Raw genomic sequence first — 15,112 nt, forward strand, 5'->3', positions numbered from 1 at the left:
CTTACATTTCATTTCCCATATCTATAAAAAACATGATACTAGAGAAAGACCTGTTCTGAATTGCAGCACATAAAAACCATTGGACCAACAAATTAATAAACCAAAATGAATAAGCTGTGGCATTAAAAAATAATCAAATCACAAAACAAAAGTTGATTTTGTTTGCTTTTGTCTGAAAATTCCAACTTGCGAGACTCGCCAGGGATAATGTAATGAGTCCATTACTCAGTTGGGAACATGACCTGAAAGGATCATGTGGATACCAGCCTGTGAGTTAAGTGTTATTCGGACTTTTGGCATGGGTTTTCCTGGAAAATGAGCAGCGGGCTGTCATTAAAGCACAGATAGAACACAGATATTTCTCAAGGAGAGGTCCAAAATAAGGGTTGTGAGCATGCTGTTCCATTTCCCAACAAACTTAATAAAGAACGTAGCCTCAGAGACTAGGAAAGCATGTGTCAGGAACAAGAGACACCCTAAACTTGAGAATGTCAGGTTCACATTGAACTCAGGGATACCAGCTTGTCATCACTCCCATATTCCACCCCATACTTAAAAAAAACCCACTTTGCATTCTCAGAAACGGCCTTGTCAGTGGAAGGAAACAGCTGGCAGTGCCTTATAATTTGCCTGCTGTTTGCATGGATTTCTTTCATTCTAAACTTACATTCAAGATGGGCTTGAACCCAAACCCCAGATATGCAGTGTGAGTTATCTACGCTCGGGAGCCAAGTGTGGGATCCTGAGTCCATCTGTAACCTAGACGTTAAGCGATGTTTTATGAATTCACATTCAAAAATAACAGCCTCTCCACTTCAAAAAACTCACAAGTGGAGCTTTCAGCTTCAAAACTTTGCCCATGTCAAACTCACATTGACAGTCTGTTGGTGCAGGAATCCAGCCTGACTGTGGTGGGAGGAACATGCTGCCACACTAGGTTTTCTCTCAGCAGTCTCTGCACAGATCACTCATAAAAACATTTTAGGGATGTTGCTTCACTTAAAAAGCAAAGGAGGAAACAGAGCAGCGAATAGATGCTAAACTGCTCCAGTGTGTTGAAGGCATCATCTGAATTCACTGACTGGCATTGTAGGCTTTGCTCTGCAAAGAGAAAAGAAAAAAGAGGGATCAGCCAAGCTGTGTTATTACTGGACAAGATCCAGCTTAGTACTGATCTGAAATTCAGGGCGAGCTTTTTAGCCCCGGCCCAGAGTGTCTGTGTCCCTCCCTGCGAATATTTTCGGGGATGCAAGCACTGATGGTGTTCACCTCAGACCTTGCTGTTGAAGCAATTGGTTCTGCTCAACCGTGGGCTGTTTGTGTTACCATCTGCTGCAGGGGATGACTTTGGAGCACTGTCCTTCATTAATGGAGCTTTATTGCCTGTGGTATCCCAAATACTGCAAGTAGAATTTGAGAGGATGGGGGTTTTTTTTTAAGTGCAGCACTGAAAATAAGTCACTGCTTCTCCACTTCCCTGCTGGCAGAGTGACATCTTGCTACTGATTTTTGTCATTAACAAGCAAAAGAGTTTCATGTAATCAGTAACCTCCGTGCCACACTGGAGCATTAAGAGATTGAGGCTGTCTAGGCAGATGTGTGAAGGAGACATTTGCACCTTACTAAGGGAATGATTATCAAGTGGAAAACAATAAAAAGTGCAAGAGAGATCGAACTTTGCCTATTTAAATCTGTATCCATGAGGGGGTTGGGTTTTCCTGACCTTTGCTTGTTGGCAGACCTTCAACAAATCATTGCTGCTACAATAACCCTTCTTGAGTCTGGGGAAAATGGATGGTGGTAACCTTGAAAACTCCATTTCTGGTCACTCAGGAAATATCCAGAAAGAAAGAATCTTAGGTGAAAGGTTTTTAAGAAAAAATAGCTAATCCTAAAGATTTAAATAGTTTTGTCCATATTCAGTGTTTTTCAGCACTCCCTTGACAAAACCCGCTTTTTGCTCAGGATTATGGTCACTCTTTTCCTGAAGCTCTCTTGGGGAATACAATGTTTGCCCACTCCCAGGCAGATGTTAAGTGCCTGTGCCAGGCATCCCAGTTTCTCAGCCTGTGTTAAGAAAGCAGGCAGTGTGACACTTCAGGAAGGCATCCAGTGTTAATTCTGGCAGTCCCAGTTACTCTTCCCTGTCTAAATGAAAGCTGGCTCCAAACTTGCCCTCATCCTGCACACAGGCAGTGCAGTCCCTGCCTTTGCAGTGTTTTGACTTGGCTCCCACAGAGTCAAGTGGTGCTGAGCACCACCAGCTCCCTCTGGCAGACGTGGAGCTCTGTTTGCCCACAAACCCCAGCAAGTAAGTGCAGAAGCTATCAGGATCTTCCCTTTATTTTGGGGTTGATGTAAAAGGCTGAAAGGAAAGATTTTTTCAGCCAGATAAGGTTACAGAATTAAGGATTCTCTGTTTCCTTTTGCTGTCATTCAAAATAACAAGCATAGAAAATTCTGTTTAAAATAGATGAGCCTTTTTGACTTAAAGGGTTTTCGTGTCAAAGATTTAAGATTTAAACATGACAGTGATAGTATTAGGCAAAGTATGAGAGCAGATACTTGTAGCAACTGTCACTTTTTTTCTGACTGTTTATTAATGGTCTTTTGTGATTTATAGTGAATGTTTTGAAGGATGTTCAAGTCCATTTATCACTCAGAGAAGCATCTTTTTTTTCCTTAATACCTATGTATGTCATAATTAAGGGTGGATGCTGCTTAACAATTTAGCTCTGATCTTAACATTAGATCCTTCGAGATGATATTTAATCCTAAGTAGATTTGATACTTTTTTTTAAGTCTATAAAGCAAAGTATTATGTAACTGTCTAAAATCAGCAGCATTAAAAGGAGATCATATTAAACATAAATATACAGAAGGTTAAGATTTTCACTCCAAATGGAGCCTTTTACCCCATTTTAAAATGCATCCTAAGGAAGACACCTACGTTTCAGCATTATTAATATTTTACTAGACAGCTTTCTCCTTGTTCAAAAAACAAGTCATGTGTGCTGAAGTACATCTTTATATCCATGAAAGGCTCTGGTGGTGTGCTGTAAATTCATCATGTGCCTTTAGGAATACTTCTTTAAAAACCATTGCAGAGTAATTGCCCATTATTAATAATGATGATTCCTTTTTACTGTTATGGCAGTAGCAGTGAAACAAAGTGTCTGCTTGTGGTTTTCCTGAGTGCCTGTGTACTTCTGTGGTCCCTGTTACTACAAATTCAATCTGACGAACGTAAATATGCTGGGAGTCTCACAATACCGTATGTATTAATAACGGGGGAAAGTGCCAGGAATTCAATTATTTTGCCTGTTGAATCCCAGGGAGGCACAGGAATTCAGCCAGTGTTCTGAAGTGTGGGACTGGCTCTATAACCACTGTCTGTCTCTACAAAGGTGCAGCAGTCATCTCCACAGAGGTGGATTATTTGTGCCAATGACCAACCCTGCCTGCAGCACCAATCCTGCTGTTTCATGCTCTCTACAGTGCATAATGCGTGGAGATTGCTACCAGTCTGTGAGCAGCTGAAGCTCATTTAGTAGAATATTACCCAGTTTGTTCTGATTATACTCAGTTTTTATCCCTGCCCCTTTCTGTATTGCTTGTTTTAGTCATCGTGCTCCTGACAATAACCACGGTTGGAGCAATCTTGGGTCTTTGCTAAATAAGGACAGCTTTAACATCCTGCAACAGGCTTTTTTCCCTCCTCTGGCTTGAGTTCCCAATTCCTCCCCTTTGCTCTGGTCTGAAACTGGTTGTGCTGCTGATCTGCTCCCAAGGGATTCCCCTGGAGAGGAAATCCTCCCACGGTTTCATGAGCTCATGTTGGGACACTTGCTCAGTGCTCAGGTGTAAAGGACTGTGTGTGTGCCATAAAGCTTTGGAAAATCAGGATATGCCTTTTGGCACCTTTTCAAGCTCAGAGGGGTTGTTTTACATGGAAAGAGGAAAAAAAAAACCAAACAAAAAACCTCCAACTTTCTAGTGTTTTCTTACTGCTTGGTTGCTCAGCATAGTAAAATTAGCTTTCCTCAGATAACAGATGAGACTGGAAATGTTGAGGAGTTGGAGGTGTCATGTGGATCCATCTGCACCAGTGTGATTTGGTCCCAGAGCCCGCAGTTCTCTTCCTACTGGGCTCTGCAAGCTGGGTTCTGTTTTCTGTTAGAATTGAAGCAGAGCTGAGTTAGGATGAGAAGGGTAATTCATTTAGAGCATTACGTGCCCAAGTTTCTGCCATACATGAATGAGAAAAAACACAACACTTTGCTTTTAGAGGTTCACTTTGGATGTGTTTTTTTTTTTTTTTTTTTTCGTGAGCACACTTAGACTTTCTGCTGTAGTAAATAAAAACAAAGCGTAAATAACTGACTCCTCGAAACACATTTTATGTTCACTTGAAATAGTGAACTGTAGAGGGGCGAATGTGTGCTTCTGCACTTCCAGAGAAGATTCACAAAGTGTACTGGAAGATGCAATACTCCCAGATTTCCTTTGCGGAAAATAAAGAAGTTTCTACGTATCAATCGTCATATCTAGCTTGATTCAGTGGGGCAATATTGATATAATAAAGTGGTTCCATTTATATCAAATGAGACCCTTTGGAGTCTCACAGTAAGAGAGAGCACTCTTGTTCTTCCAGATGCCAGGCAAACAGTAGCACATCAGGGCAGAGTACAAATAACTCTGACACTTGAATCTATTCACTAAAATATTGTACATCAAAAAGCCTACATACATTGCATTCCCTGAATTATATCATGCTCACAAAATTGTTCCTAAACTCTGAGGTGAGCAGAGTGATGCATGCAGGAATCATGGATACAATATTGCTTTTAATATGCAAAATCCCCTTCTCTTGCATTTCAAGTGTGTATAACAGCGCTGTGATATTGGGAGGAGAGTGATTACCATACCAATAGTTCAGAAAGTTTTTTATGTGCACCATTAGAGAATGTGGCATTAAAATTCCTCCTCTTCTGTTTGTATTTTATAATGTCATCGTTTGACATGTTACACCTGTTCTTTATCACAGGTGTGAGGGAGTCAGAATTTGCTGAAGCCCAGGAATAAAAACTGGAAAAGAGTCAGAATGGGACAGTAGGAGCAGTGCCTGGTTAAAGGCACATTGCAGATGTATATACACAGTTCCACCTAGGATTTGTGGCTAATGTAATTCTTTATTGGAAGGCTTTGACCTTGTTACGGATTCTTGGCAGCTTTTTCCCACTCTATTCATTACTAATGCAAGCTGTCAATCACTTTAGTTCTGCTTTGACATAGATTGTGGCTCATAGGAGTTAGCTCTGTCATTCTTTTTATTTCTTTCATCTTTACTATCCTTTTTTATGGTCTTTAAAGCTGGAAGTATAAAAGGGTTATATGTATATGAAAAAAAATCTGTTTCAGTAACTCTATCAACCTTGTTATAAACAAGTCTTTGATTAAAACAGTTACTTCTGAACACAGTAAAATGAGACTGTGGCTTCTCACATACAACATCTTGTAAATTACCCTCCCCCTCAAAATAAATCAGAGCTCCTACTTGCATTACAGAGCCCAGGATTGATACAGGCAGATCAGCTGCCACATCCTGAATAACATATTAGAGAGGTTTTCCCTTTCCATGTGTTTTGACATGAGAGAGCCATCATAAGTGATGTCTTACTACACGTGCTAATGCTAGCTGAAGCAACAATTTCCACACCTTATTTCATTTCATTGACCTGGGTGCTGATTAATATTTTAAAAGCCTTGATACGTGTTTTCAGTTCCTGTGTCAACCCAATCTTTGAAAGTTCATATTTGAATCCTACCAGCCTGATGTTAAATAATTTAATACTAACCAGCGGAAAAGCAGTGAACAAATCATCCAGAGCAATCCTTTTCTTTAAAAAAGCAATCTAATGGCAGGCGTATATAAGTTTGAAGATAAAAATATGAACAATTCATTATTAAAAGAAAATGGGAGCTCCCTTTCAAATTAGAAGAGAATATTACTTCCTGATAATGGTGCAAGAATAGAAGAGAAATAAAACTTCGTTATTGAACAGTTATAGTATTAAATTCTGACACTAAATATTAATCTGCTAGGTGCTGCACTATTATTATCTGCTGGAATAATGAAACAGCCTTTTTTATGCAGAATTCAGTGAGTCCAGCAACTCCAAGTCACGACGATCAGGTTTGCAGTTTTTCTGTAGAAATATTTCCGAAGGAGAGATTGGGCTGGATTCTGAACAACTCGAGAGGATTTGTTCCACTGTCTCTTCAGATAAAATGGAGGGAGAAGGACAACAACTATCCAAATAGGAGCAAGTGTTGCTGTCTGCTCTGGTAGAGGCTGCAGTGTTGTTGAGTGCACAAGAGTCTTCCTCAGAGCTGGGCGCCCAATTTTCAGTGCCCTGTGCAATCAGAGCCTTTGTTCTCAGGAATTTGCATTTTAAATAGACAAGCCAGACTAAGATAGGCCACATAGCCTCTCTTTTACTCAGCAGGAACTGAGGCACAGATGTATTTTCTTCTCAGACAAAAAGCAAAATTCATCTCAGTCCCAATCCGGTGCCTCAACAGGAAGAGCAACTACTCTGTCAAGTCAGTAGTCAGTTTTCCAGCATAGACCTTGCCCTTTCCAGATTTCATTGGTTGAACTTTCCCTAAATATAGGCTTGTGCAGCAAAGCAACCTTTGTAGAGTGCTGCTTCTCCTGGAAATGCATTGCCAGCATGGATGTGCTGTTGACTCACTGGTCAGTTCCCATCTACAATTTCCCGCTGCCCAGCAGTGCTCTGCTTTCTCCAAGTTTATATTTTGGTTTCTGAGTAGAGCAGTGAAACAAGTGGCCAATTCATCATCACCCTGAAAAGGAAGGGTCAGAATGAATAAACCTATTGTTGGAGAGCACCAATCTATTTGCCAAATTCTCCTCATGGCAATTAACATGACTACATCTAATTGGGAAAATGTCCAGGGAGATAGCTAAGGACTTGTTAGGAAGTTTTGTTCCTTGATGAGTTCTACTGCTGTAGTCTGAATTACACCTTTTTTAACATCTGTATTTACAAGGTTAGGAGTTTATTACTTGTCTTATCAGAGGTTAATGAGTTGGAGTGTTTCGCATTATCTTTGTTGTAGCTACCAGGTTTAATTTTGAAGATCATTTATAACAACAGTAGAGTAAATTATATGTTGGAAACAATATAATGGTCCAGATGACAAGAAGAACAAAAACAGCATAAGCCACATATCAGGCTTTTGGTTCTCTGTGCAGCATAACAATCCAGACACATAATAATGCCATGTCTGCTTTAATTGGCTTTGGGAAAATGACCCATGAATTAAAAAACAGACAAGCTTCGGGGTGATTTGGGCAGATCACCTGTACCAGTGAAAGAAAGTTGGATTTTGTATGATGAGGTGAGTGCGGCTCCTCACCAGGAACCATCAGCAGCCACGCAACTCAGCTGCTCTGTAGCTGTTTGAGCTCAGCAAGAGCTGAAAAATGCTCTGGGTACTGGTGGTACTGCTGTTTGTCCCCTCCTTCGAGGCATTTCCCATCTCACACCTCGTGGCCATGCCGTGCACAATTATCAGGGGCTGGGGAAACCTTGGAGGGCTGCAAAAGCACAAGAAGGGAGATGGGTGAAGGTGCTGCAGAAGAGCTTCCTTCCAGCTTGCTTCCAGATGTGCAGGTCTCCTCTGGCGGCAGGGATGGTGCCAGCTTAGCAGTCTGCAGGCAGCTGGAGACACGTGTCCCTAGGGGCTGTGTCCCCTTGTCCCTGCAGTGTGGGTGTCACTGCAGGGCCCTCATCTCCATGGCACAGGAGGAACTCCTCAGGTGAGCCTCTGACCCTCCTGGCCTGAGTCATTTCACATCTTTGCTCCCAGCCTGCTCGGGGCTCTGGGTCAGGGCACAGCCCTGCAGGACTCAGCTCGATGCTGAGCGCAAGGCTTGGAAAAAGAGGAGGACAAACTTAGAAGGAGGGCAAAACTGATGTTTCTATTAACTGCAGAGAGGCCTTGCACTTGGAGAATGTGGCAGGCCCACGCTGAGTATGAGGATGACTGTAATACCTCTGCTGTTTGCTCTGTGTGTTTGCACTGCAAGCTCTTTGGCCCAAGGACTGTGCCTCATCGTGTATTTACACAGATCCAGCACAGCGGGTCACTGGTCTCAGTGGGGGCCTCCAATCTCAAGTGATAATAATGAACTGGCTTTCTTCTAAGTGTTATTTACCCAAACAATGCTGTGTTCCATTGTGCAGCATTGTTTTTGTTAATTTTTTTTTTTTTTTTTTCCAGTTCACATGAAGTAAAAACGTTGTCCACCCAAACACTAAGGAACAATATGAGTGCTCATCTCCTGCTGGGAAATAAAAATTCAATAGTTTCAAATATCAGTCCTTCCTGCCCCCTTTAGTCACTTTGAGGACTTGTGTCTGATGATAAAATGCTTTAAATCCATTTTAAACCTTGTCTGGACTGGCATTCCTTCTCTGGATCTTAGCAACATAACAAAGCTTGCTTTGAAAGTCTCTTCATGAGGCAACCCCCAGTTCATGTAGTTGAAGCCCATGTGAGGAAGCCCAGTTTATTTGTATAACAGCTGCTTGAATTGCAGAATCTAGCTCAACATCTTTCAAAACATGATTGAATTTTAAATCTGCAGAAATCTCTGGAAAGAGTGCAAAACAAGTATTTTTGACCTAAGAGATACATTTTACTTAATGAAGAAAATCACAAAAGACAATCCAGAATATCTGCTAAACTTGTTTTATTGGAAGCAAAGATTTATTTTTTATGCCCTTTTTAATAGTTCTTTTTTGTTTGTTTGTGAAGTGTCTGTATACCTTTTTCCTCTCTGCTGAACTGCACTGTAAGAAGTTGATTGTGCTTGTAACTACGCACAAGATCTATCTTTAGTATGGTGAGATGCTAGGAAAGGCATTTTGGGTCTTATCTGATTGTTTTGCAGAGCACACACAGTTGCTCTCAACCCAAACTACATGATGAAAATGAATGCTTCTACTTCAGTAATGAGGATCAGCAATGATGCCTTCAGCATGAAACTGCCCGGTGTAGCCAAGGCATAATTTTATTATCCCAGATGAGAGACAAATATGACCTCATTGTGTTTTGTATGAAAAACATTATTTTGAGCCCGTCTGGTTCCTGCATGCTTGCTGAGCTGTGTTACTCAGTAATGTTTGGCACATGGTAGCTTTTTCTGAGGCTGGTGTGCAGAAAGAAAGAAAATAAGTCGGGGTGGGAGCTGCTATCTATTTCCATGGTTTTATTCCTGCCCTTTGAGTTCTCTGTCACAGTCTGCTCTGGGATGACTCCTGTTATTCTGTGAGCACATCCCAGCTGCAGTGTTAGTCCCAGAGTGCTGGGAGAGGTAAGTTGTGTTTAAAAGGCAGGAAAGGTCTGGCTGGGGCACTGCCTTTCCCTCCTTTGATCTAATATAAGAGGTGTTACTCTTTACATCAGTTGTCTTAATGAGAGCAGAGCATGTCCTTAGGCAGATGTGCACAGATGTGTGTGCAGCCCCACACACACCCCTCTGTGTGGAGGCTGCCTGGGCACAAACCACTCCAGAGCAGCTCTCAGATTTAGGGGGAAAGTTGTTTTTAAGTTAGAACTTCAGTATTCTGATAATTCCATAAGTAACACTTACTTTCCAAGGCTGGTGCTTCATTCTGGCATTGTAGCATGGAATTGCCATGTTTGCCTCCTCAGTCTGGGAATCCTTGTAGTGTTTTCAGTTTTACTCTTCTTGGAAATATTTGCAATGAAATACAAAAGCTCAGTTTTCATCTACTATTAGTGTTTTCCAAGTAGAAAATATAAGACCAAACCTACAAGACGTTGATGAGAAAGGCAAACGCCCCTACAAACACATTTGCTTTTTCTCCACATTTGTTTTCTTGATTTCTCTAAAAAAAAATTGCACGAAAATTTTGTTTTCCTACACTTCCTTGAGTTTAACTGAAAAGGAGAGATAAAGGAAGAAATGCAAATGGTTTTCAAAAATAATTTTATTAAATACAAAATGTAAGGTCCATTTTAATTCAGCAGTGGTTAGTTTTCCATAATACTTTTGGAAATGCCTAGGTGTCTTCATCATCTTTTCACTGAATTGCCTTTTACACCTAGTTGAAATTTTCAAAGTAGCTCTACTTGAGTCAGTTGAGTAAGGAGCCACTAGAAGAATTAAAAAAAAAAAAATTAAAAAGTGCATGGAGTTAATGAGCAACAAAGTTAGTGATCTGTAGCAATTACCCAAGTGAGTAATTTTGTTTCATTAATGCACCCTAAAGCACCAAGCTGTTTTGTCAATGGGCACTGCAGGGCCATTGCCGGGCTCAAAGAGACAGTTTTGTTACCAACCGCGGTGTAAGCAATAGGTTTTACCAACAAGGAGGGAGAGAAAGTAGCTTAGTGCAAGAAGGAAATTAAAGCCCATCTATTATTGTCACGGAAGGGAATGGCAATGCTTGTAAAGATTCTAGCAGAGCAGGGTCACACATCAGTTTGTTCTGGCTTTTCCTTTTTTTTTTTTTTTTTTTTTCCCCCCTGGCTTTTCCAGTTTCTTGGCTACTGTGGTTTTTTAGGAGGGCATCTTGGCGCACTGAGCATCTTGGTTTGAAAAGGGAAGGAGGGCCTGTACCTAGCTTAGGTGAATCCTTCTTGGAGGAAAATAGAAAAGCAGGTAGAAACAGAGGCAGTGCTGTATTACACCTCGTAGGCATCTCTGGATCACTCAATATGGGGCACACACAGTGTATGATATATTAAGGTGAAGTATTGAATATCCATAAAGGCGTACTAGCAAATGGTGTCAATTTTCAAACACTTTGCTTTGTCAGCTTCACAAATTTAAAATCAATCATCAAAAAGTCCCTGTATAGATCAGATGAAGAGACATATAACCTTATGGTTATCTCCCTGACAAAAAAAAGTTGAAATTAAAGATGAGTTTATAAAGACTCAGACTGGCAGAATTCTGTAGTGCTAAAAGCTGGGGTCATCTGACCTCTCAGATTGGAAACAAACACTGAGAAGAAGCAATGACACACAGTGCACTGCTAATAAATACATCTTGGAGGACAGTTGAACAGACAGAAAAATAGATTTCACAGAGAAGCTGATTTTCAGCACAAATGCTATTTTCTCACTGCATTATCATAAATATGAGAGGGAAAAAAGCTATAAATAAAAAATTCTCGGGTACTCCCTGGAGTCTTGTCAAAAGTATGTCGTTTTTGTACACTGCAGTGTAGAAGTATTCATTAAAATTAATTTTTAAAATGTCCTGTCCAATATAAGTTGCCTGATGTCCTTCCTTTGATCATAAATTATAAATGAACTGGCAGAAAAAATGAAGAAACCATGATTCCGTAGATGAATTATTTAAGCGTGATTGTTAGTTTTTGCAATCATCGGCCTAATAAGCCCGGGCTTGTGATGCCGAAGCGTTTCTTACTGGAGGGTGATGATGATGGCAGTGTCATTAACACGATCAATGTGTCCCACCAGTCACCAACCCAACCAGCTCCTCCGCTGGCTCCACGGTGGCACAGGGCTCTTGGGTGATGATGGTGGCAATGTCATTAACATCGTCAATGTGTCCCACCAGTCACCAACCCAACCAGCTCCTCCGCTGGCTCTGTGGTGGCGCTGAGCTCTTGGGTGATGATGATGGCAATGTCATTAACACAATCAATGTGTCCCACCAGTCACAACCCAACCAGCTCCTCCACTGGCTCCACGGTGGCATGGGGCTCTTGGGTGATGATGATGGCAATGTCATTAACACAATCAATGTGTCCCACCAGTCACCAACCCAACCAGCTCCTCCGCTGGCTCCGTGGTGGCACAGGGCTCTTGGGTGATGATGGTGGCAATGTCATTAACACAATCAATGTGTCCTACCAGTCACCAACCCAACCAGCTCCACCGCTGGCTCCACGGTGGCACAGGGCTCTTGGGTGATGATGGTGGCAATGTCATTAATGTAATCAATGTGTCCTACCAGTCACCAACCCAACCAGCTCCTCCGCTGGCTCTATGGTGGCGCTGAGCTCTTGGGTGATGATGATGGCAATGTCATTAACACAATCAATGTGTCCTACCAGTCACCAACCCAACCAGCTCCTCCACTGGCTCCACGGTGGCACGGGGCTCTTGGGTGGTGATGATGGCAACATCATTAACATCGTCAATGTGTCCCACCAGTCACAACCCAACCAGCTCCTCCGCTGGTTTCACGGTGGCGTGGAGCTCTCGCGGGTGTGCACTGCAGGACAGGAAGGTGACGCTGAGGACACTCGGTGTGAGTGGGCTTCACTGGCTTGCTGGGAGCACACTAAGGGAGGCTCTTGTCCCCACAGCAGCCTGCCGGTGCCGGTGGCACACCCCGCGGGCTTGGCCCACTCCAGCGGCGGCTCCGGCAGCTCCAGCGAGTCCGAGAGCAGCTCCGAGTCCGACTCCGACAGCGAGAGCAGCTCCAGCGACAGCGAGTGCAACGAGGAGTCCCGCAGTGCCACGCCAGAGGTGAGGCCCCTCTCAGCTCTCCCCTGAGGGGACGCGTGGAGGGGAGCAAAATCCCGCTCCCTGGTAGGGGAGTGTTGGAGTTCTGTGCTCTTTGATGACCTTGGCTTCTTTTCCCTTTGCCGTTTGACACGCGTGACCCACAGGCTCATCCCAGCTTTTGGGAGAATCTTTCTGGCCTACATTTGAGTTGCTCTAAAGGAATATTTAGATTTTTCGCCAGTGGCTAGAGAAGATTTTATTGACACAGTATACAGCTGGGACTGAGGAAAGGCAACATGACAAAACTATCTCTTCAGGGACTAGCTAAACTTTTTAGTTGTATTAAATTCCTCCAGGGCCACATTGTAAACCAGATAAAGAAGCCTAATTAACCATAAATACTCCATAAATACTCCCATAAAACTAGCAGCCACCACTAGTTGACTGATATAAAAGGGTACATTAAAAAAAGTTCTCTTTTAAAGGGAAAAGCGCTGCTTCTGTCTGAGATTTGTTCCTTGTCGTCCTTCAATCTGCAGCCCGAACCCCCCTCAACAAACAAATGGCAGCTGGACAAGTGGCTAAATAAGGTGAACCCCCACAACAAGACCATCATCAACAATCAAAATGAGCCTCACAGCGAGAGCAGCTCCCAGGCCCAGGGCAGCCAGCAGGCCGAAGGGCCAAACAAAGGGAAGCTCAACAGCAGCCTGCCCCCGACCGATTCCAAAGACCGGGCGATCCTTAGTCCCATCCGAGAGAAAGCCAAACCACGGGTTGCCCAGAAAACCCCAGAGGCAAAGAGCTCCAAGCAGAAGTCGCCAGCTCATAATGAGCCAACTTCACAAAGGACTACTGGGAAAAAACAACCCAAAAAGGTAGAAAGGACTTCCAGTGTAGAAGAGTATAACTGGCCCAAACCAAATAATACCAGCAACACTCCCAAAGAAAAAGACACACAGGAACCCCCCGAGCAGCCAAAGGTGCGAACTAAAGCAGCAGTTGGGAAGACAGCTCCAAGGAAAGAACCACGAACTAGCACAGGTCTCACTTCAGAGAAGAAAAAGTACAGAGGCCCCAGCAAAATTGTCCCGAAGTCCCGGGAGTTCATTGAAACGGATTCATCTACTTCTGACTCCAACACAGACCAGGAGGAGAGCTTGCAGGCCAAGGTGCTGCCAGCCTGCACTGGGTCTGGCACTGGTGTCAAGGTGAAGGACTCTGGCAGTAACATCCTCAGCGTAAGTAGCCTAACCAGCAATGGCAGCAACACTTCCATTGACCAGACCAGCAATGACCTGGAGGAGCAGCTCTTTTCTCCTATCCCAATCGTACAAAATGAACTTCTGTCCCCGCTGAGAGAATATGAAGAGCTCAAATCTCTGTGGGTGAAAATAGACCTTAGTTTACTCTCTAGGATACCTGGACAGGAAACTTTCGAGACCACCTCTGTGAAAAGCGAACCCAGAGAGGCAAATGTGAAACACAGGCGACCATCTCGAGAGTCCCCTACCCCAGCAGCTGAAAAACCCTCCACAAAATCCAAAAGGAAACACAAGGTAAGTAATTTTCATTGTTTAAAGGAAAAACACTTGTGTTTCTGGGCACCCTGGAGGTCAGGACCAGAGGCAGTGATTCCACACTGCACCTCCAGCTGGGCTGTGGGGAGGCATCACAGCACTGAGGCTTGGTTGGTTTTACAAAGGGCAGACATTTACAAGTGCACTACAGATTAACATCAGAAACTAGTAAAAAGCCCAACTGACAAAATCAATAAACAATGTATTTTTTGAGATTTTTTTTCTTGCAAGCTTTTTCTCTGTATTTGCTGACTCACCTGTTAGTTTCCAGTGTTCTGTAATCTGCAGAAAGTGATGATTTTGTATTAGTACAGTTTCAGCCATACTCAGAAAATGTGACTTCTCTTTGTAAGGGAGGGGTTTATTGTCTGCAGAATTAAGGTATTTTCAGCACTGGTTTAAACAGGCTTCATCAATTTAGTTAGTGAATTTAATTTTTATGTTGTTTTGTGATATGAACAAATATGATTCATAGAAATATAATTTACTTAACTAGATGATTTCTCTGCACATCTACCTGAAAAAAACCAATTCTGTTTTGACTGAAGGCATGATGTTTTATCATGTGTTTTATGTTATTTATGCCCAAGGGTATCCTACCTTGTGGGATATGACATTGCACTTCAAACTAAATGTGTTTTCAGAAAAGAGACTGAGGTTTTATATCCTAAATGAATTTTTGTAGTCAGTGTTTCCAGCTGAAATGCCTGTACTCTGGTCTGCCTGTGAAAAGTCATCGGAGTGTATTTTTTTTATACCCCAAATTTTATAAAACATTGTGAATATGACTTCAGCTCTCTGTTTTAGTGGACTTCTTGAAATCCTAAGTCTGAGGAGTCCAGTGGTACGAGAGAATTAATGCAAGACAAAGACAGACGATGCCAGGCAGACACAGGGTCTGCACCCCTGCCTAAATGAGTCACTGCACTGGCTCCTTCCCTGTAGAGTTAAGTGAAAATAATCACATGAGTAAACTCAGCAGGTTC

At 42.6% G+C, this 15,112-nt stretch overlaps 1 protein-coding gene across 8 annotated transcripts in view; it reads left to right on the forward strand.

Moving 5' to 3' along the window:
• AFF2 (ALF transcription elongation factor 2) overlaps positions 1-15,112 on the forward strand; it is a 352,651-nt gene that overhangs the window by 307,289 nt on the left and 30,250 nt on the right. For 6 of the 8 annotated variants that reach the window (XM_040083762.2, XM_040083755.2, XM_040083759.2 and 3 more), the window contains exons 10-11: positions 12,405-12,567; positions 13,086-14,105. In XM_040083762.2, the coding sequence (XP_039939696.1) occupies positions 12,405-12,567; positions 13,086-14,105 (1,183 nt within the window). The remainder of the gene's footprint in view (positions 1-12,404; positions 12,568-13,085; positions 14,106-15,112) is intronic. The other 2 variants (XM_040083757.2, XM_040083761.1) reach the window with 1 other exon arrangement.

This window comes from Hirundo rustica, chromosome 21 (genome assembly GCF_015227805.2).
Source record: "Hirundo rustica isolate bHirRus1 chromosome 21, bHirRus1.pri.v3, whole genome shotgun sequence".
NCBI classification, from domain to species: domain Eukaryota; kingdom Metazoa; phylum Chordata; class Aves; order Passeriformes; family Hirundinidae; genus Hirundo; species Hirundo rustica.